The sequence below is a fragment of the Phyllobates terribilis genome, unplaced genomic scaffold, assembly GCF_046119375.1.
Source record: "Phyllobates terribilis strain yellow unplaced genomic scaffold, ASM4611937v1 Scaffold_5__5_contigs__length_657084704, whole genome shotgun sequence".
Taxonomy (NCBI): domain Eukaryota; kingdom Metazoa; phylum Chordata; class Amphibia; order Anura; family Dendrobatidae; genus Phyllobates; species Phyllobates terribilis.
Window position 1 is genome coordinate 33,593,423 of NW_027362765.1, and position 20,681 is coordinate 33,614,103.

General features: G+C 45.4%; 1 protein-coding gene across 1 annotated transcript in view; it reads left to right on the top strand.

Annotated features, from left to right (window-relative positions):
• The first annotated feature begins 2,336 nt into the window (after window positions 1–2,336).
• Window positions 2,337–20,681, top strand: part of LOC141271860 (uncharacterized) — a 66,809-nt gene continuing 48,464 nt past the window's right edge. Inside the window, exons 1-7 of the mRNA XM_073682054.1 lie at window positions 2,337–2,411; window positions 10,012–10,161; window positions 10,288–10,467; window positions 10,557–10,680; window positions 10,763–10,860; window positions 11,059–11,149; window positions 18,957–19,953. Of these exons, the coding sequence (XP_073538155.1) occupies window positions 10,084–10,161; window positions 10,288–10,467; window positions 10,557–10,680; window positions 10,763–10,860; window positions 11,059–11,149; window positions 18,957–19,953 (1,568 nt within the window). The 5' untranslated portion in view covers window positions 2,337–2,411; window positions 10,012–10,083. The remainder of the gene's footprint in view (window positions 2,412–10,011; window positions 10,162–10,287; window positions 10,468–10,556; window positions 10,681–10,762; window positions 10,861–11,058; window positions 11,150–18,956; window positions 19,954–20,681) is intronic.

Below are 20,681 nucleotides of genomic sequence, written 5' to 3' on the forward strand. Positions count from 1 at the left end.
AATGTGGCTCCGCTCCGTACACGTCGTACACATACACGGCTCCGCTCCGCACACTTCTAACACACACGGCTTCACCCGATACAGGTCTAACACACATAGCTCCGCCCTGTACACACATAACTCCGCCCGGTACACGTTGTACACAAACGGCTCCGCTCCGTACACCTTGTACACACGCGGCTCCGCTCTGTACACCTTGTACACACGCGGCTCCGCTCCGTACACCTCGTACACACGAGGCTCCGCTCCGTACATCTCGTACTAATGCAGCTCCGCTCCGTACACCTTGTAGACAAGCGGCTCCGCTCCGTACACCTCGTACTAATGCGACTCCGCTCCGTACACCTCGTAGACACGCGGCTCCGCTCCGTACACCTCGTAGACACGCGGCTCCGCTCCGTACACCTCGTAGACACGCGGCTCCGCTCCGTACACCTCGTAGACATGCGGCTCCGCTCCGTACACCTCGTAGACAAGCGGCTCTGCTCCGTACACACACGGCTCCGCTCCGTACATCTCGTACTAAGGCAGCTCCGCTCCGTACACCTTGTACACACGCGGCTCTGCTCCGTACATCTCGTACTAATGCGGCTCCGCTCCGTACACATTGTACACACACGGCTCCGCTCCGTACACCTCGTAGACATGCGGCTCCGCTCCGTACACCTCGTAGACATGCGGCTCCGCTCCGTACACATTGTACACACACGGCTCCGCTCCGTACACCTCGCAGACACGCGGCTCCGCTCCGTACACCTCGTAGACACGCGGCTCCGCTCCTTACACTTCGTACACACGCGGCTCCGCTCCGTACATCTCGTACTAATGCAGCTCCGCTCCGTACACCTTGTACACACGCGGCTCTGCTCCGTACATCTCATACTAATGTGGCTCCGCTCCGCACACCTTGTACACACGCGGCTTCACTCCGTACACCTCGTAGACAAGCGGCTCCACTCCGTACACCTTGTACACACACGGCTCCGCTCCGTACACCTCGTAGACATGCAGCTCCGCTCCGTACACCTCGTAGACACGCGGCTCCGCTCCGTACACCTCGTAGACATGCGGCTCCGCTCCGTACACATTGTACACACGCGACTCCGCTCCGTACACCTCGTAGACATGCGGCTCCGCTCCGTACACCTCGTAGACACGCGGCTCCGCTCCGTACATCTCGTAGACACGTGGCTCCGCTCCGTACACTTTGTACACACGCGGCTCCGCTCCGTACATCTCGTACTAATGCAGCTCTGCTCCGTACACCTTGTACACACGCGGCTCTGCTCCGTACATCTCATACTAATGCGGCTCCGCTCCGTACACCTTGTACACACGCGGCTCCACTCCGTACACCTCGTAGACATGCGGCTCCGCTCCGTACACATTGTACACATACGGCTCCGCTCCGTACACCTCGTAGACACGCAGCTCCGCTCCGCACACCTCGTAGATACGCAGCTCCGCTCCGTACACCTCGTAAACACGCGGCTCCACTCCGTACACATTGTACACACGCGGCTCCGCTCTGTACACCTCATGCGCATGCAGCTCCACTCCGTACACCTCGTACACACGCGGCTCCGCTCCGTACACCTCGTTCACGCGCACGGCTCCACTCTGTACACCTCGTACACGCGCACGGCTCCACTCTGTACACCTCGTACACACACGGCTCCGCTCCGTACGCCTCGTACACGCGCGGCTACGCTCCGTACGCCTCGTACACGCGCGGCTACGCTCCGTACGCCTCGTACACGCGCGGCTACGCTCCGTACGCCTCGTACACGCGCGGCTACGCTCCGTACGCCTCGTACACGCGCGGCTACGCTCCGTACGCCTCGTACACGCGCGGCTACGCTCCGTACGCCTCGTACAGGCGCGGCTACGCTCCGTACGTGCGCGGCTCCGCTCCGTACACCTCGTACACGCGCGGCTCTGCTCCGTACACCTCGTACACGCGCGGCTCCGCTCCGTACGCCTCGTACACGCGCGGCTCCGCTCCGTACGCCTCGTACACGCGCGGCTCCGCTCCGTACGCCTCGTACATGCGCGGCTCCGCTCCGTACGCCTCGTACACGCGCGGCTCCGCTTCGTACGCCTCGTACACACGCGGCTCCGCTCCGTACACCTCGTACACGCGCGGCCCCGCTCCGTACACCTCGTACACACGCGGCTCTGCTCCGTACGCCTCGTACACGCGCGGCTCTGCTACATCCACACTGTAAACCCCTCCTGACCCCACACATAAACTTCACCTCATCCAGCACCATGACAACCAGCACAGCAGAGTCCTGCATCCACTGAGGCCCCTGATCATGTGACCCCTGACTCCTCCCCTCCTGTGACATCATCACAGGTCCTGTGCGCACAGAACAGCCATATATGTGGTGGCGGCTCTGCAGGTGGAGGTATGTGAAGATCCCCCATTACTGGGCAGGCATTAACCCCTTCTGCTCTGAGACTGTTTTGGTGTTTTTTTGTTGCCACTTTCTAAGAATCATAACATTTAGTGCCTTTTCCTCTGATAGATACATACCACCCAACTATAAAAGACAGGGAGTAAGAGAACACATGACGTTGGTGTGACAATACAGAGTTAAATCATAATAAGCCAGACGATTAGATTTGTTAAGCCAAGAGAAGTACACTATTGTGTTTAAATTGACTTGTAAACATATGTGTATCTCTTTGGCTGTGGACAGACAATTATTTGTATAGTTGTATAATCCTGAATGCTGAATTCTATTCGTTTGGAAACAATCGTGTTTACTATGCTAATGACAGTTTATTTTCAATAGCCCCTGTGATACCAACTATGCAAATGGATTATCTAAAACAATGATAACTGAGCCATTTGAGGGTGCCCTCCAAAAACCCCATGACCTGTGTATGTTTATTTAAAAAGGAGATATGCTTCTGTTAGAGTCAGTCTTGGGACAGAGGTTCAGAAGGACAATGGGAAACATCCTTCAGGAAAGTAGATGGATTGCATGGCATCTAAAAAGACACAGATTTGTATTCTACATGATTCTAGTCTAAGGGTACCGGCCCTGACTGGAAAGATTTGGATCTGCTCCATTAACCATCAGAGAGACCATGCATACTTTTGGGGAAACCAGGAGAGGATGAAGAAGTCACCTGGCCCTATGGAAACTCTCAGAGAGGCCAGGGTGGGACCCTTGGGTCTCCTGGCCTTGTACCTCGATGGACTGCTAGCTTCCTAAGCTTGCCGCTACCTCCTCTCTTTGGGGGGCCCACCAGAAGCGGGGGGCCACTGGTTGAGGTAGTTGGTCCTGGAAGTCTCCAAAGTCACAGCTGTTCTATCCCAGGCGGGCGGAGAAGGAAGCGTGAGACTGTGTAATGTTGTACCATCTTGGGGACTGTTTTGTGTGTTTATTGTCTGCTTTGTGGTTCAATAAAGTATTGACATGCTGTTTTACCCACACCCTCTGTTGTCTGAGTAGCATTACGCCCACGGAAGACCCGGTGTCTTCACAGTTGGTATTGTCAATTCAAGGTGGATTGGCCCCCGCCCCATCTTAACTCTATCCCCCAAAAACGACAGACACCATGGCTTGGATGTAATTGGTCACAGTGGCCTTTTATTACCGCAATAATAAAAACGTGTTGTATGTTTATATATACATAAAGACGCGTTGAGGTCCTTGAAGCTAAGAAGGGTCTGGTGATCCCAATGACACAACTCCACTTACTCCTAGCCGCGCACCTCAAGTTCGGGAGCACCACGAACCCCTCGAAACAGGGGGGTTCAAAAGCGGTTTCAAACCGCCACACCAGGGACTTGACATTCCTTTCCCGTGAGTCCCACAAATCACCAGACCCAAATACCACACATATAACCGAGGGATCCATGTCCCGTGGACACTCCCATACCAATTTATAACCAACTTCAAGGACCCTAAGCACGCCACCACGAGAGTACTTGACACCTTAAGTACTCGAGACCCCCCTTCCTCTCATAAAAATCACCGGGTTGATGGTCCTACACAGGGCTGATGACCATACGTTAATTCCGTCATTGTTTAAATGAACTCCGTCACTCAATCAAAAATCATCCAAGCCATTTTCCAAGCCAAAATGTCTAATTGATACTCTGCTGTTTGTGGAAACAAATTTCGAAACTGCCCTGTTCACCTTCCTCCATGCTCTATTCAGGCTCTCTACTGACCTGGTGTTTCACCACCTCTTGCGGGGAACAATCTCTGACCAGACTGTCACCATCCCCGGAAAAGATGGCAAAAGCCATGAGAAATCGTGCCTAACGTCTTTAATTAGTTCCCTACATGGCCGAACTCCTAAGTCGTTGCCCCCTACTTGTAACAGCAGTATGTCTGGGAAGAGATCTAGACGAACAAATTTGTTCACCTCCTGCAGTACCTTGTTCCACCCCATCCCTCTAAAACCTAGCCAGCGTATGGTGGCTTTGTCCCTTGAGGTGCCGAATTGCCTTCCATCTCATCTCACGTCTGCCCGTGACACGCCCCAGTGGATGTAGGAGTGGCCCATTATCCAAACCAGTAGAGGGGAACCTAAGCAGAAGACCATATATGGATAGAACACACACATTTCTCACAGGTTAACTACCGCATCACGTATGATAAAAAACATTTTGATTCCCACCTCCCTATGCGTTTTCGCTTTCAGACCACAAGCCGCAGCTTCTGTAGTGGCTCCTCTCCTGAAGGAGTGAGGGGCAAAACTGAGCGGATCCAACCCCACTTTGATCAGACATTTTATAAAAATGATCGTGAATTGGTATTGCGATAAAAATGTTCCATCTTCGTGACGCAACAGTGGCCCACACAAATTCCCCACATACCCTCTGAAATTCTCAAAGGTTTTTAAAAGACACATCTTTGACCCCCACACTGCTCCCAACCGTACCTTCCTCTCTCTTCCCAGCTGGTCTTTTCGAGTACCTTAACCAAAATTCCATACCTTTCTTTGCTGCCCACACGTCCATTGTTAGCCCTCCCCCACCTTTTTTCTTGGATGGGGCTATCCGCTCACTAACCCTTAGTGCCCCGAAAAAAGCTCAGGAAAAAGCTAACCGGAAGAGCTTTATCTCATATTCCGAGCTGCAGATTCCTACCAGTTCCTTCCCCAAATGTTCCAGAAGCTTAATCGACACCGGGCACCTCCCATCCCTCTATGCCCACCCTCAACGAAACCCTTTAACTGCCTGCTTTACTAGAGGGTTCTTTGTCTAATCTCTAACCCCCCTTGTCCTAAAGCCGAATCCCAGACCCACGATTAATCGATTTACTTTGGAAACTGACCAACCCTCCCTAGCTCCTTCGCTTAACCATAGGAGCAGCAAGCCTACCTGATCATCTTCGGACAAAGCATTACCTATACCTTGCGCATCACCCTGCATGCAAAATTCAGCTTGCCTAGCAACGATTGTGTCTCCCTCAGCGTCATCTTTTTAAGTCGCCTAGCCCTTGCCACTTCGACCCTTAATGCCACCACCTACTCCTCTGGTAACCGGAGTTCCCACTTCTCTGAGTCGATAACGGTCCACAGGAAACAAATTTGCACGGCCAGGCCCTTGGTTTTCCCCGGTGCCAGGGGGACTCTGAATAGCTCCGCTACCCATTTCATGGTGTACAATGTAGACTCACATTGTGGTGAGTTCTTTGGGCCGAAGCACAAAAATATCATCTAGGTAATGAATGATTGGCGCACCCCCCCAGACACGTCTCGTATGACCCATTCCAGGAAGCTACTGAACGCCTCGAACAAGGAGCAAGAAATGGAACAGCCCATGGGCAGGCATCGATCTATGAAGTATGCTCCCTCCAAAAGCAACCCCACAGTCGGACGCTATCAGGGTGCACCGACAGTAACCTGAGCACACCTTAAAAGTCCGCGTTGGCCATCAACTTACCTTTTCCCAATTTTCTGACCCACCTGACCTCTTAGTCCAAGGAGGTATAAACCACAGAGCTTAACTCTGCCGCGATGCCGTCGTTCACTGAATTACCCCTTGGATACGACAGATGGTGGATTAATCTAAATTTATTGGTTCTTTTTTGGGTACGACCCCCAGTGGAGACACCACTAGGTTTTCTAATGGTAACTCCCTGCATGGTCCCGCCATTCTGCCCAATGCCACCTCCTTTCTTAACTTTTCCGTGACTACTGCCAGATACTGGCAGGCCGATTTCAAGTTTTTATTGGTAATGGGGAACCTCGACAAAGGCGGAAGGGATCTTGAAACCCACCTCAAAGCCTGCCACCAGCAGCTCCTCTATTTCCCTATCTGGGAATCTATTTAGAAAGAGAAGCATTTTTGCTAGTTTCACCGGCGTCACTCCTTTGGGAATTGCCGTGAGTGGCCCCACCTCTTCCTTTCTTAAAACATCTATCCGCACCATGTGAGGACCCATTACAGAAAGAGCAGGCGTGCTTGTATTTACAGTCCGCACCGAATTTGCACTGGCTCTCATTGAACTGCCAGCATAAACCTGACCTCTGCCCGCTTGCTTGTCCCGCCTGTCCCTTTTCTCTTCCCCTGCTTCCATGGCTGAATGAGCCGGCCCCGCCTGGAAAGGGGTGCCCGAACCTCGACCTCAACCACAGCCCTATATCTTTTTGGTCCCATCTGATTGATGGTCTAACTGCCTTTCTTTGACGAAATTGTTCGTCATTAGTGATGAGCGAGTATGTTCTGTTAACCCTTTCAGCAGACATGCTCCGACGAACACCGAGTATCTTCAGTGTGCTCGAGTGTTATGTTTCACTCACTCCATGTGCATGATTTGTGACTGTTTGACAGCTTTAATACATGTGAGGAATACCTAAGAAACAGACATTCCATGTATTAAAGCTGTCAAACAGTCGCAAATCATGCTCATGGGAGTGATTCAAACATAATTCAAACATAAAACCGAGCATGCTGAAGATACTAGGTGTTCGCCCGAGCATGCTTGTAAATCTCGCCAAACAGTTCTCAGGTGCTTTCTCCCCTATGACGCTTTCTAAGATAGAGAATGCCTGCAACCAACTGGTGAAGGTTTGTGGGATTAATCGCCACCTCCGCTTTTTCTCGTCCTCTTTTTTATTATCGTCATTCTTATTCTTGTCTGGGTTAAACTTCTCTTACGGCAGGAGTGAAAATATTTAGACATACTCATCCTTCCAAATTTGTTCTTTTACCTCCTTTAAGTGGGCCCCCAGGGGACCCTCGTAGCAGATTTATACCTCGCCCTGCGCCCTATAATCCAGGTGAATCTTATCCCCTTTTTCCTTTGTGGTCTGCTCTGACACAGGCCCGGGACTTGCCACTTGTGTCTGTGGGTCCCCCTGCCCTACTCCTTCTCTCCTCACCACCACGCCCCCCAATGGGACCCAGGCTGACACTGGAGCCGGCGGTTGTTTTTGGGCCTCCAGCGTGGCTACGCAATTTTTTAGAACTGTAAGCATGTTCTGGATACCCGACTCTTCTTGTGGGGATACTATTTCTGAGGTGGTCCCCGCTGGATTCCCTCCCCTTGCCACTCGCTCTAACTCGCCCGACCTCTGACTGTGAACTACGCTCTGTGACGTCAATATGTGGGGAAACGGACATGACATAGTGTAATACTCACCGGAAATCCCGCATCCAGCCGTCCGTCCCGTTCGCCCGCTGTAGGCCATCCTGGTGCTCCTCATGAGAAGGCATATTCCACCGTGGTCGCAGGGAAACTCTAGGGGAGCGGTGGTGGGCAGGGGGGATGACGAGGAGCGGGCTACCAGAACCTGCATGAGATTGGCAGGCAAAGGGGATGGGGCTACGAGGGCCTGCGTGAGACCGGCAGGCAGGGGGGGGAAGCTACGAAAAATTAGGTGAGACTAGCAGGTAGGGGTGACGGGGAGGGGGTCACCCGACTGTGCTTGACACCCGAGGGTAAAGGAGTGTGGGAGGGGGCTGTAGAAAACTGCGGGGGGTGGATGGAGGGGTCTGCTCCCTTGCACACAGCTGACTGCATCCCAGTCCTCAAGCCTCTGAAAGTTGTGGGCATCCCAGCGTTCACGTGACCGCAGGTCCTCCTGGTCATGCGAAAGCAGGTCTTCCTCCCTGGCCCTGGTTGCCTTACCGGGCCGCAACAGTATCTGCTCCTCTCCGCTGTCACGTGACCGCAGGTCCTCTTGGCCACGTGACCGCAGGTCCTCCTGATCGCGGCGTCGCTGGCATCTCACTGCCACTGCGGAGTCGCCGCTCAATGGGGAATACCTCTCCTCTTGTCCAGGCATTCCCGGTCGCCCATCCAGCACCTCGCCGCCGCGGCCCGATACTGTTGAACTGCGCTGGTCCTCCATACTATCGGTGGGCGTAGACAGAGGCCTGGAAAACAGGCCGCGCCGACAGATTTCTCCCGGCGCTACTTTGGGACTTGGATTTGGTGGGAGGGGGTGGTGTTAGAGGGTCTCTGGGTGTACGGGGGCTGGCGGGAGATGGGGGGGTCTGGCTGAGATCGGGCACAGGAGCTAGCAGAGGATCCCACGGGCTCTCTGGAGGGGCTCCTCCGCCGACGTCTGGGTTTCGGGGCCCAGTTGGGGGACAGCCTTACCGGCGGCCTCGTGCGATGGGGGCACCTCACTTGCGGGGACGGTGATCCAGGTCCGCAGCCGGCGATTTGGGCCACTTGATCCTCTAGCCAGCCAGGTGGATGCTCCATGGCCGCCGTCCTTAGGGCCTCCAGCAGCTGTTCTGCCGACATCATGGTACAGGTAAGAATTTGTGTTGTACCAGCCTTATAAGCGGCCCCCACCTGACCCCACCCCCAAGACCTGTTCCCACCTATGCCACACCCCCGTCATGCCAGCTTCCTCCCCACTGCCTTAGGCCATTGCTGCAGCCTTTTCTTATTTTTCACACAGTACAGTGCCCCTTTATAACCTCCGCACCAACATTTCTCCCCACACATAGTATTATGTTTCCACAGTACCGACCTTACCCCCTTTAAAATACAAGTTGCCCCCCACAATATGGTACCACCCACAACATCGGCTAATAAATAAATCCCCATTCTTGATGCAGATACTGATGAACCTGGCACATACCAGCGACCTTCTGGATCAGTTTCCCAAGGCTGGAAATGATGGATCTGGGACAGTTGGCAGGAGCTATAGATGTATGAGGGGCTCTATCTCTGGCTTTCTTTCTGCCTCAAATAAAATATTAAATTCTGCTTTTTCAGTTATCTGAAATATATTGAAGATGTCTTCTCTATGTCTTCATCAATAATGGAGAATGTTCTCTTTCTTGCTAAAACTGTGATCTTTTGTTTTTCAATTAAAACCTTTTTTAGACTTTATTAAACATTTCTCATTAGTGCGATCATACAACATACAAGCCTCTGATTGCTCCGATGCATTACTGTAGTGCGGTGTATTATCCCTTCTGTCAGTGTAATACTAATAGCCCCACATGAGATAACTGTTGGCCAAACGATCATACTGACAGCTGTCTCTCCTGACTCCCCCATACACACAACCGTTCTAGTCGGCCGGACTTTCTTGTGGTCTCTATGAGAGACTTGTTGGCACTCCATTCAGAACAAAGTGATCAGCTTCTGAAATTCAAATGCCAGATCCTTCTCTCACCTGATTCATCTGCAGTTCCTGCTGACTTTAGTCTAATGTGTATGGGAGCCTTAAGAGTTTACTTAAACAGAATATTGTAAAGTAATAAAAATACCACCGCTGCTTAGGTTCCTGTCAGTCTCTAACTCCTGCTAAGTCCCAAAGAACTCACGATTCCTACAGCCAATTAGTTGCCAAGGTCATGGCCAACATAGCCAGTGATTGGGAGCAAGAGGACATGTTTTAGTCAGGTTTTAGTCAGCAATTCAACTTATTTTCCAGTCCATGTGAGACAAGAGAGAATACAACAGCTACATGTTCTATTTCCTGATATGTTACCCCTTATTATCTCCAATAATTGTATTATTACACAGGATTCTTGATGATGTTGCCTCAGATCATCTTCTAACCATTTAGGTTCCAACAATATCGGATCCTTTCAAAGGAGCTCTTCTATATAAGAGAATTTTCCTGATTTAACCATCAAAGATGGATATGGATAGGGACAAAATGGCGGAGAAGATATTAGACCTCACCCTAGAGATCCTCTTTCACATTACTGGAGAGGTGAGAGATTCTGATGACATCACATTACATCATTCTTATCTATGGGAATAACAGACGGACAGAACTGGAGAGGTGAGGACTCTGGAAATGTCTGTAGTGAGATTTATTGTGTCTCTCCATAACCAGGGTTACACAGCAGTGAAGAAGACCGCTAGTGAGTGCTGTCAGGCTCCTATGTCTGAGGCAAGGGGAAGACCGCTGAGCCCAATCACTGGGCCTCCACCTCACCCCCAGCTACATGAGGACATCAATGACCAGAAGATCCTAGAACTAACTTACAAGATGATTGAGTTCTTGACTGGAGAGGTGACACTGCTGGGAATACTGGGACATTATACAGTAATGGTGTTACTATCAAGGGATCGGGGGGATGATGGTATCATTGTATCTGTCAGGTTCCTATAAGGTGTCAGGATCTCACCATCTATTTCTCCATGGAGGAGTGGGAGTATTTAGAAGGACACAAAGATCTGTACAAGGACATCATGATGGAGGTTCCCCAGCCCCTCACATCACCAGGTAATAGACAGGACTAAATTCACACGGCCTATAATTATCTTATGTAAAGAATGAATTCAGACCCTGTATGTGTTTCCTTCAGTTCTATCCAGCAAGAGGACAACACCAGAGAGATGTCCCCAACCTCTTCTTCCACAGGAATGTAAACAAGAAAATCCCAATGTTCCTCAGGATCATCAGGTAGATGGAGAGAAGGTGTTATGAGATCTCCGCTATGATGTGTAGACGGCTGTGAAGGTCTTGTGTTCAGTCTTGTTTACTCCACCAGTATTATATGTTTTATACTTGTTTAATGAGAGCGGTGGAGATGGCAGAATTAGAGTTGATCATAGATGTGACTTCTCTGTCTGTCTGTAACTTTTACAATGTTTGTTTCAGGGTAAAGATCTGACCCATATTAATACTACAGAGACATATGTGAGGGGTGATGAGCGGTATAAAGAGGAGATTCCTACATATGACTACCCAGGTGAGAAGTAACCACTAAATGTACAGAGGTCACAGATTCTTCTCAGTCACTGGCTGACACTGCTTTTTCGGTGGTGTTGTCTGGTCATATCACAATTAAAGGTCACCATTCTGCCGCTAGACCACTGCATGCTCCTCCACCCAAAACTGTCCCCATTGGTTTGAACATTTATATAAGAACTTGTACTTGAGTCATCCATTGTTGAATCTATGAGGCCAGAAAATAAATATCCCCCCTTATTAGTGGAGTAGTTTAAATTTAATAATTTTTACTCTTCGCCAAATGTGAATTTCTGTACAGTAACAGCAGAGTTTCCCTCTATTCTGACTTTTCAGTTTCTGTGAGAAAAGATCCGTATAACTTCAAAGAAGTTCACGATAAACTACATGAAAAAACATTACACCTAGGTCATGATATGTCTCTGTGTGTGGTTGATGAATTTAATGACTCCATTTCATGATGTTTTCGATCCTAAAGAATGAAAATTACTTCACGATCTCTCCTTTTTGTCTACAGTAGTTACTGCAGAAGATCCTCTCATTTAATCGTTTTCTGCCACAGCCAGTTTTGTTCCTAACCAGGCCCCATATTTCACATGCGACGCGTTTCACTTTATGTAGTAATAAAGTAGTAGTAATGTAATAGTAGTAATAATTATAACCTTAACCTGATCCAAGTGATTGTGAGATTGTTGTTTTTTTCTGTGACACATTGTACTTTTCATTAGTGGTAATTTTAGGTTATTTTTTTTTAGTTTATTTATGGAAAAATATGAAATTTGCCAAATATTTAGAAGAAAAAGAAAGCTCAAACATTGATTTTGTATTCCATTAAACCAAATAGTAATACCACACAAAATATTTAATAAATAGCACTTATTGTATTTCTACTTTATGTAGACAGCATTTTTCAAACATCGTTTTATATTTTTAGGACTTTAAAAGGCTTAAACAACCAATCATCATATGATAAAAATTTTTTTTTATAAAACCAATTTTTTTGAGAGCCAAATCACTTTTGAAGTTAATTGAAGGGCATATATTTTAGAAAATGTAATTCCTCATAGTATCAAAAACCACATTCAGGAAATGTAACCCTTTAGTTGTATCACAATAAATGTAGGTTTTCAATTTTACAAGGGGAAATAGAAAAAAAATGGACCCCACAATGTATTTTGCAACTTCTCCTAAATTGGACAATATCATACTGTTTGGGCACATGGCAGGGCTTAGAAGGAAATGGGAATGCAGATTTTGCGGGAATAGTTGCGAGCACCATCTACACATCACCAAGGTGCCAGAACAGTAGAAAACCGCATAAAATGAATTCATCTTTAGGAGTAGTGACTATTTTGACTCCACAGATATTCTCAGGAAACTAGCACTCAGTGGATGCTGGAGAATGACAGTTGCAAATATGCATTTTTAGTACCCAATAAGTGGTGCCCAGCTTGTGCTTCTGGAGACATAGAAACATAGAAAGGTAGAGTTGGAAGGGACCTCCAGGGTCATCTGGTCCAACCCCCTGCTCAAAGCAGGATTCACTATATCATCTCCTACAGATGTCTGTCCAGTCTCTGAAGACTTCCATTGAAGTAGAACTCACCACCTCTCCTGGCAGCCTGTTCCACTTATTAATCATTCTCAGTGTCAATTTATATCTAATCTGTATCTTTTTCTATTCATTTCCATCCCATTGCTTCTAGTCTTTCTTTGTGCAAATGAGAATAAAGCTGATCCCTCTACAATGTGACAGCCCTTGAGATATTTGTAGGCAGCTATTAAGAATTTTGAAGTAAATACAGTATCTATAAGGTCACAAAAATTATTTAAATCATATAAAGACCTTAATCTAAAAAATAACCTTCATTAACAAATCCTAAAATTTTCAGTCTGTGATCTATTAGTATACCCAAGTCTTTTTCACATGTGCTGTTGTTTAGCTCTATTCCTCCCATTCTGTATATGCTTTTTTCATTGTTCAGATGTAGGACTTTGCATTTCTCCCTGTTAAAAACCATTTAGTCAGTTGCTGCCCACTGTTGCAGTTTGTTTAGATCTTTTTGAATCCTCTCTCTCTCTTCTAGTATTAACTATCCCTCCTAGTGTGTCATCGTCAAATTTAATCACTTTACCCTCAATACCTTCATCTAAATCATTGATAAAGATACTTGAGTGAAGTATTATGACCTTTTTAGGATTTGTTAATAAAGGTTATTTTTTAGATTAAGGTCTTTATATGATTTAAATACACAGCTATTAAGTCTCCTCCCAGTCTTCTCTTTTGCAAGTTAAACATTCCCAAATCCTCTACTCGTTCCTCATAGAACATTGGTGACCGATCTGCAAACATTCTGGTCGCTCTTATCTGAACTTGCTCCAGTTTCTTCATGTCTTTTTTAAAATGTGGTGCCCAGAACTGGACACAGTATTCCAGGTGAGGTCTGACCAAAGAGGAGCAGAGGGCGATAATTACTTCACGTGATCTAGACTGTATGCTTCTGTTAACCCAGAACTGTGTTTGCCTTTTTTTGCTACTACATCACACTGTTGACTCATTTTCAGTCTGTGATCTATTAGTATACCCAAGTCTTTTTCACATGTGCTGTTGTTTAGCTCTATTCCTCCCATTCTGTATATGCTTTTTTCATTGTTCAGATGTAGGACTTTGCATTTCTCCCTGTTAAAAACCATTTAGTCAGTTGCTGCCCACTGTTGCAGTTTGTTTAGATCTTTTTGAATCCTCTCTCTCTCTTCTAGTATTAACTATCCCTCCTAGTGTGTCATCGTCAAATTTAATCACTTTACCCTCAATACCTTCATCTAAATCATTGATAAAGATGTTGAACAACACAGGGCCCAGTTGTTTAATAATTTGTTCAAAGATCTTTCCTCGTATAGAAGTAATGCTCACAGGCCCATAGTTCCCTGGGTCCACCTTCTTCCCCTTTTTGAAGATAGGGACAACATTTGCTCTTCTCAAGTCTTCTGGGACTTCTCCTGTTTTCCAAGAATTTTCAAAGATTATGGAGAGTGGTTCTAAAATTTCTTCTACGATCTCCTTCAGTACCCTAGGATGTAATTAATCTGGACCTGAAGACTTGAATTAATTTATGTTAGCTAAGTATTCCCTCAATATCTCTCTGTTTAAAGATAGTGTGGATTCTTCTATTCCTTCAATAAAGCAGTGAAGATCAGTTGATGTTACATTTACTTTCTGAGAGAAAACTGATGCAAAATAGGAATTTAAAAGTTCGGTCTTCTCAGCATAATTTTTTCCCACTTCCTGGACATTTTTGTCCTTAAGGATATCCAGCCATTGAATCCCTCCTATCCTCTTTCTGAGTCCCTTAAAGGGGATGTCCAGTACTATTCATAATGGCCCAATGTATTTTTATGTTGAAAAGAAGTTTATTTGTAATTACCTTGCATTGCTTTCACTGCGGCCAGTGATAGAGCCGCTCACAGGCATCACGTGACGCGCGGGGTAACCCCGACCACAGCCCACCATCCACTGCAGGGACCCCGTCACTGATGTCACACCTCACTTGACATCAGCGGGGGGACACGTGATGCCTGTGAGCGCCCAGCGATAGCGCCGCTCATAGGCAGTAACAGAAATGCAAGGTAATTACAAATAAACTTCTTTTCAACATAAAAATATATTGGGCTATTATGAATAGTACTGGACAACCCCTTTAAAATGCCTTTCTGAAATCTAACCTTGAAGTCTGACTCTTCACAGGTCTTCCTCCTCTAGTTATCCAAAATTCTATGATAGCATGAACGCTGCCTCCTAAGGTCCCAGCCACCCTTACCTCCTCAACCATTTCCTCCCTGTTTATGAGGATTAGATCCGAGGTAGCAGATCCCCTTGTTTTCTCCCCTACCTTTTGGAAGATAAAGTTGTCAGCAAAAGAGGATAAGAATTTGCTGGACCTGTTACTTTTGCTTGAGATTCCCAACAAATGTCTGGATAGTTTAAATCTCCCATGATCACTACGTCATATTTTTTCGACAACTTCTGCCATCTGCTGCATAAAGAGTTCATCCATATAATCAGCTTGCCCAGGTAGCCTATAGTAAACACTTACAATGGTGTTCTTTCCGTTGTTTTCTCCTTGTATTCTTACCCAGTTTCCACAGAACTCACAGTCTCTGAAGCTATGTGCCCACGTAGCAGATTTGATGCAGAGCGTTTTTGCCTCTCTCTGGCAGAAAAAAACGCATGCAGATTTACATGCGTTTTTTCTGCCAGAGAGAAGCGTTTTTTTATGCGTTTTCTCATGCGTTTTTTCAAGCACTTTTCCAAGCGATTTTGAGCATCACTTGGAAAAGTGCTTGACAAGTTGATCACACAATATAAATCCATGCAACCGGCATGGATTTACAGTTATATGAAAAAGTTTGGGCACCCCTATTAATCTTAAGCTTAATGTTTTATAAAAATTGGTGTTTTTGCAACAGCTATTTCAGTTTGATATATGTAATAACTGTTGGACACAGTAATGTTTCTGCCTTGAAATGAGGTTTATTGTACTAACAGAAAATGTGCAATCTGCATTCAAACAAAATTTGACAGGTGCATAAGTATGGGCACCCTTATCATTTTCTTGTTTTAAATACTCCTACCTACTTTTTACTGACTTATTAAAGCACTTTTTTTGGTTTTGTAACCTCATTGAGCTTTGAACTTCATAGCCAGGTGTATGCAATCATGAGAAAAGCTACTTAAAGTGGCCACTTGCAAGTTGTTCTCCTGTTTGAATCTCCTCTGAAGAGTGGCATCATGGGCTCCTCAAAACAACTGTCAAATGATCTGAAAACAAAGATTATTCAACATAGCTGTTCAGGGGAAGGATACAAAAAGCTGTCTCAGAGATTTAACCTGTCAATTTCCACTGTGAGGAACATAGTAAGGAAATGGAAGAACACAGGGACAGTTCTTGGCAGGCCAAGAAAAACATCAGAAAGGCAGAGAAGAAGAATGGTGAGATCAGTCAAGGACAATCCTCAGACCACCTCCAGAGAGCTGCAGCATCAACTTGCTGCAGATGGTGTCCCTGTGCATCGGTCAACTATACAATGCACTTTGCACAAGGAGAAGCTGTATGGGAGAGTGATGCGAAAGAAGCCGTTTCTGCAAGCACGCCACAAACAGAGTCGGCTGAGGTATGCAAAAGCACATTTGGAGAAGCCAATTTCTTTTTGGAAGAAGGTCCTGTGGACTGATGAAACCAAGATTGAGTTGTTTGGTCATACAAAAAGGCATTATGCATGGCGGAAAAAAAACACAGCATTCCAAGAAAAACACTTGCTACCCACAGTAAAATTTGGTGGAGGTTCCATCATGCTTTGGGGCTGTGTGGCCAATGCCGGCACCGGGAATCTTGTTAAAGTTGAGGGACGCATGGATTCCACTCAGTATCAGCAGATTCTTGACAATAATGTTCAAGAATCAGTGACAAAGTTGAAGTTACGCAGGGGATGGATCTTTCAGCAAGACAATGATCCAAAACACCGCTCCAAATCTACTCAGGCATTCATGCAGAGGAACAATTACAAAGTTCTGGAATGGCCATCTCAGTCCCCAGACCTGAATATCATTGAACATCTGTGGGATCATTTGAAGAGGGCTGTCCATGCTCGGCGACCATCAAACTTAACTGAACTGGAATTGTTTTGTAAAGAGGAATGGTCAAAAATACCTTCATCCAGGATCCAGGAACTCATTAAAAGCTACAGGAAGCGACTAGAGGCTGTTATTTTTGCAAAAGGAGGATCTACTAAATATTAATGTCACTTTTCTGGTGAGGTGCCCATACTTATGCACGTGTCAAATTTTGTTTGAATGCAGATTGCACATTTTCTGTTAGTACAATAAACCTCATTTCAAGGCAGAAACATTACTGTGTCCAACAGTTATTACATATATAAAACTGAAATAGCTGTTGCAAAAACACCAATTTTTATAAAACATTAAGCTTAAGATTAATAGGGGTGCCCAAACTTTTTCATATAACTGTATAATGTGTGAACAACTTAGATGTTTTAAATGCAGCATCTATAGTAAAAAAAAAAGAATTAAAACTTTAAAAAAAAAACAAAAAACTGTATATTCACCTCTCCAGCGGCCCCCGGTCTGCTCTCTGGTCTCCTCCAGTCTGCTCCCGGCCGCGTCTTCTCTCTTCAGCGTCCCGCATTGTACTGTCAGGACCTGCGGTGACGTCATTTAGTCAGCTGATGGTCACGCGACCATCACCTGACCGCCTACGTCAGCGGTCGCATGACCATCAGGTGACTAAATGACGTAACCGCAGGTCCTGACAGTACACTGCGGGATGACGAAGAGAGAGGATGTGGCCGGGAGCAGACCGGGGACCGCCGGAGAGGTAAATATACAAGTTTTGTTTATTTTTAACTTTTTTATTTCTTTTTTTAACCACGTGGTAGCCGGGATGAAGAGTTGTAGTCTCCTCTTCATCCCGGGTACCATACGCACCGCGATTACACTGCAAATTCGCGGCCATTGAATTTAATTGAAACGCAGCAAATCCACATACACCTGCGGGTTTGCTGCGTTTCAATGTTCCTCAATGGCCGCGAATTTGCAGCGTAATCGCAGTAGAAATGGTCATGCTGCGTTTTGCAACGCAATGCGAATTCGGCGTGCAAATTAGCGCATCATGTGCACAGCACATCCGAATTCACATTGCTTTGCATGGCAGACTGTTTTACAAGCGTTTTCGCGGCCGTAAAAACGGCGCATAAACGCTACGTGGGCACATAGCCTGAATCTTCAATCTCTGTGGAGATATACGCTTTTCTAACATACAATGCAACACTTCCTCCCTGTTTATTTAGTCTGTTTCTTGCAAATAAGTTGCATCCTTCTAGCCTTGTATTCCAATCATGTGTATCGTCCCACCAAGTTTCAGTGATGCCAATGACATCATATTTCTTTTCCTGCATTAGCAGCTCCAATTATCCTTGTTTTTTGCCCATGCTATGTGCATTTGTATAGAAACATCTTAGTTTGTGATCTCCAATATTTTTATTATTCTGATTTTTTTGTCTTTGTTCTTCCTTTCAACTTCTAATAGCAGAGCTCTCAATGGTATTTGTTCACTGTATGGCTTTCTCTGGCTTATTGCTTCCCTTCCCACAATGTTCTAGTTTAAAGCTCTCCTGATGAGTGTAGCAAGGTGGCTTCTAAATATGTGTTTTCCAGTCTTGGTAAGGTTCAGCCCATCTCTAGGAAGTAGTCTATCGTATAGGTAATTCACTCCGTTATCCAGAAATCCAAATCCTTGCTGACAACACCATCGATGAAGACAGTTGTTTACCTGTAGAATTTTGTTCCACCTCTTTGTTCCATGGCCATCCACCGGGAGGATGGATGAGAAGACCACCTGCGCTCCCAGTTCTTTCACTTTTTTGTCATTTGGCCACTCATGTATTAGCAGGAATGGGCAGTCATCTGTAGGTCTAAATGCACACTGTAAATGTTTAAGTGGGTTCTTCCCGACTGAAATGCTAACCATGTGGACAGTAACGGTTTTTGGGCCCACTATAAGGCTCATGAACGAGGGGGACATTTGGCTTTGGGAATACAGATTTTGCTGGATTGGTTTATGGAAGCCATGTTGCTTTTCAAAGTCTACTGTTAGATTTTTAACTGTTTTTGTCTTAGTAAACAATTTAATTTTGCTACATAACTTGCACTTTTTTTTTTAGAAATGTTATAAAAATATAATTCATCATAATATATTCATAATATATTTAAAAATAATCTTTATTCCTGGCAGATGACTGTACGATGAGATCAGAGGGACAATTGGCATCTTCAGTTTTTAAATCGGATAACCTTAATATCAATCAAGATACAACTGACATCTATGCCACCATTCCAGATATACCATCATCCGTTCACAGCAAAGATCTATCATTTGATCCTTTTAAACAGGTCCTATCTTCTGATTCATCACAGACTATTAAGAAAAATAAAAGTCACAAAAGAGGTGTTAAATATCAAAGTGCTCTGACAGCAAGCAAGCCGTTTTCAAGTTTAAAATATGAAAAAAGTTTTTCCATTAAAACATCTTTTGTTACACATCCAAAAATTCACATGGAGGAGAAAAGATTTTCTCCTTCAGAGTGTGGAAAATATTTTAACCAGAAATTAGAGAATGTTAGACAAAAAAGAGTTCACGCAGGGGAGAAGCCATATTCATGTTCAGAATGTGGGAAATGTTTTGCATATAACTCAAATCTTGTTAGACATCAGAGAACTCACACAGGGGAGAAGCCATTTTCATGTTCAGAATGTGAGAAATGTTTTGCAGATAAATCAAATCTTGTTAGACATCAGATAACTCACACAGGGGAGAAGCCATTTGCATGTTCACAATGCGAAAAATGTTTTGCAGATAAATCAAATCTTGTTACACATCAGATAACTCACACAGGGGAGAAGCCATTTTCATGTTCAGAATGTGGAAAATGGTTTGCAGACAAATCGTATCTTGTTTCACATCAGAGAAGTCACTTGGAGAATAAGCCATATTCATGTTCAGAATGTGGTAAATATTTTGCATATAAATCACGTCTTGCTACTCATCAGATAACTCACACAGGGGAGAAACCATTTTCATGTTCAGAATGTGGGAAATGTTTTGCAAAGAAATCAAATTTGGTTACACATCAGAGAAGCCACACAGGAGAGAAACCATTTTCATGTTCAGAATGTGGGAAATATTTTACCAACAAAATAAGTCTTACTAAACATCAAATATCTCACAAAGGGCGAAACCATTCTCCTACCTAGAATATGGGAAATGCTTTACTTGGAAATCATATTTTGTTGACCACAAAGGAAAACTCACACAGGAAAAAAACTTGTATTTTTTTACAAAATGTACAAGAAAACACACGAGAGTCAAAGTAATGACAAATAAGTAAACGAGAAAGCAAGTTAGAACTTACATTTTGAGTTGCCTCTGGTTTTATGTAGTGTTAAAGGGAATTTGGATAATTCAGGGGCACTGGATTTGTTTAGTTGCATAAATTAATTAACAATGTATAATTAATTTGCTGTGGGGGCCTGGCTGATTGCTCGTGTTTTAGGGTACAGTCACCTCCCAAATTAGGGTGTGTCTTTGACACTACTTACAGAGATTTCTCTGTTTAATCTTAGTCCATAGGGGTAGCTACCTGTGGTCTAATAAGACGGAATTTCTTTCTCCGTCTGAACCTTTTATTCATATTCTGCCCTTTCTAATCTTCCTACTGATTTTTCTTCCATTTCTTCTTTCTTAAGGGCTTACTCTTCTACACCCAATACCTCTTTCCCTCATACCACCACTCGGTCCCATCACTGATTCTTGTATTAATTCACAATGTCCACTTTGAAACTTTCTTCTCTGAACATTAGAGGATTTAATACCCCAGAAAAAACCTCACAGGTACTTTACCATATGCATAAGAAACGGGTTCATATATTACTTCTTCAGGAGACACACTTTAGGTGAGAT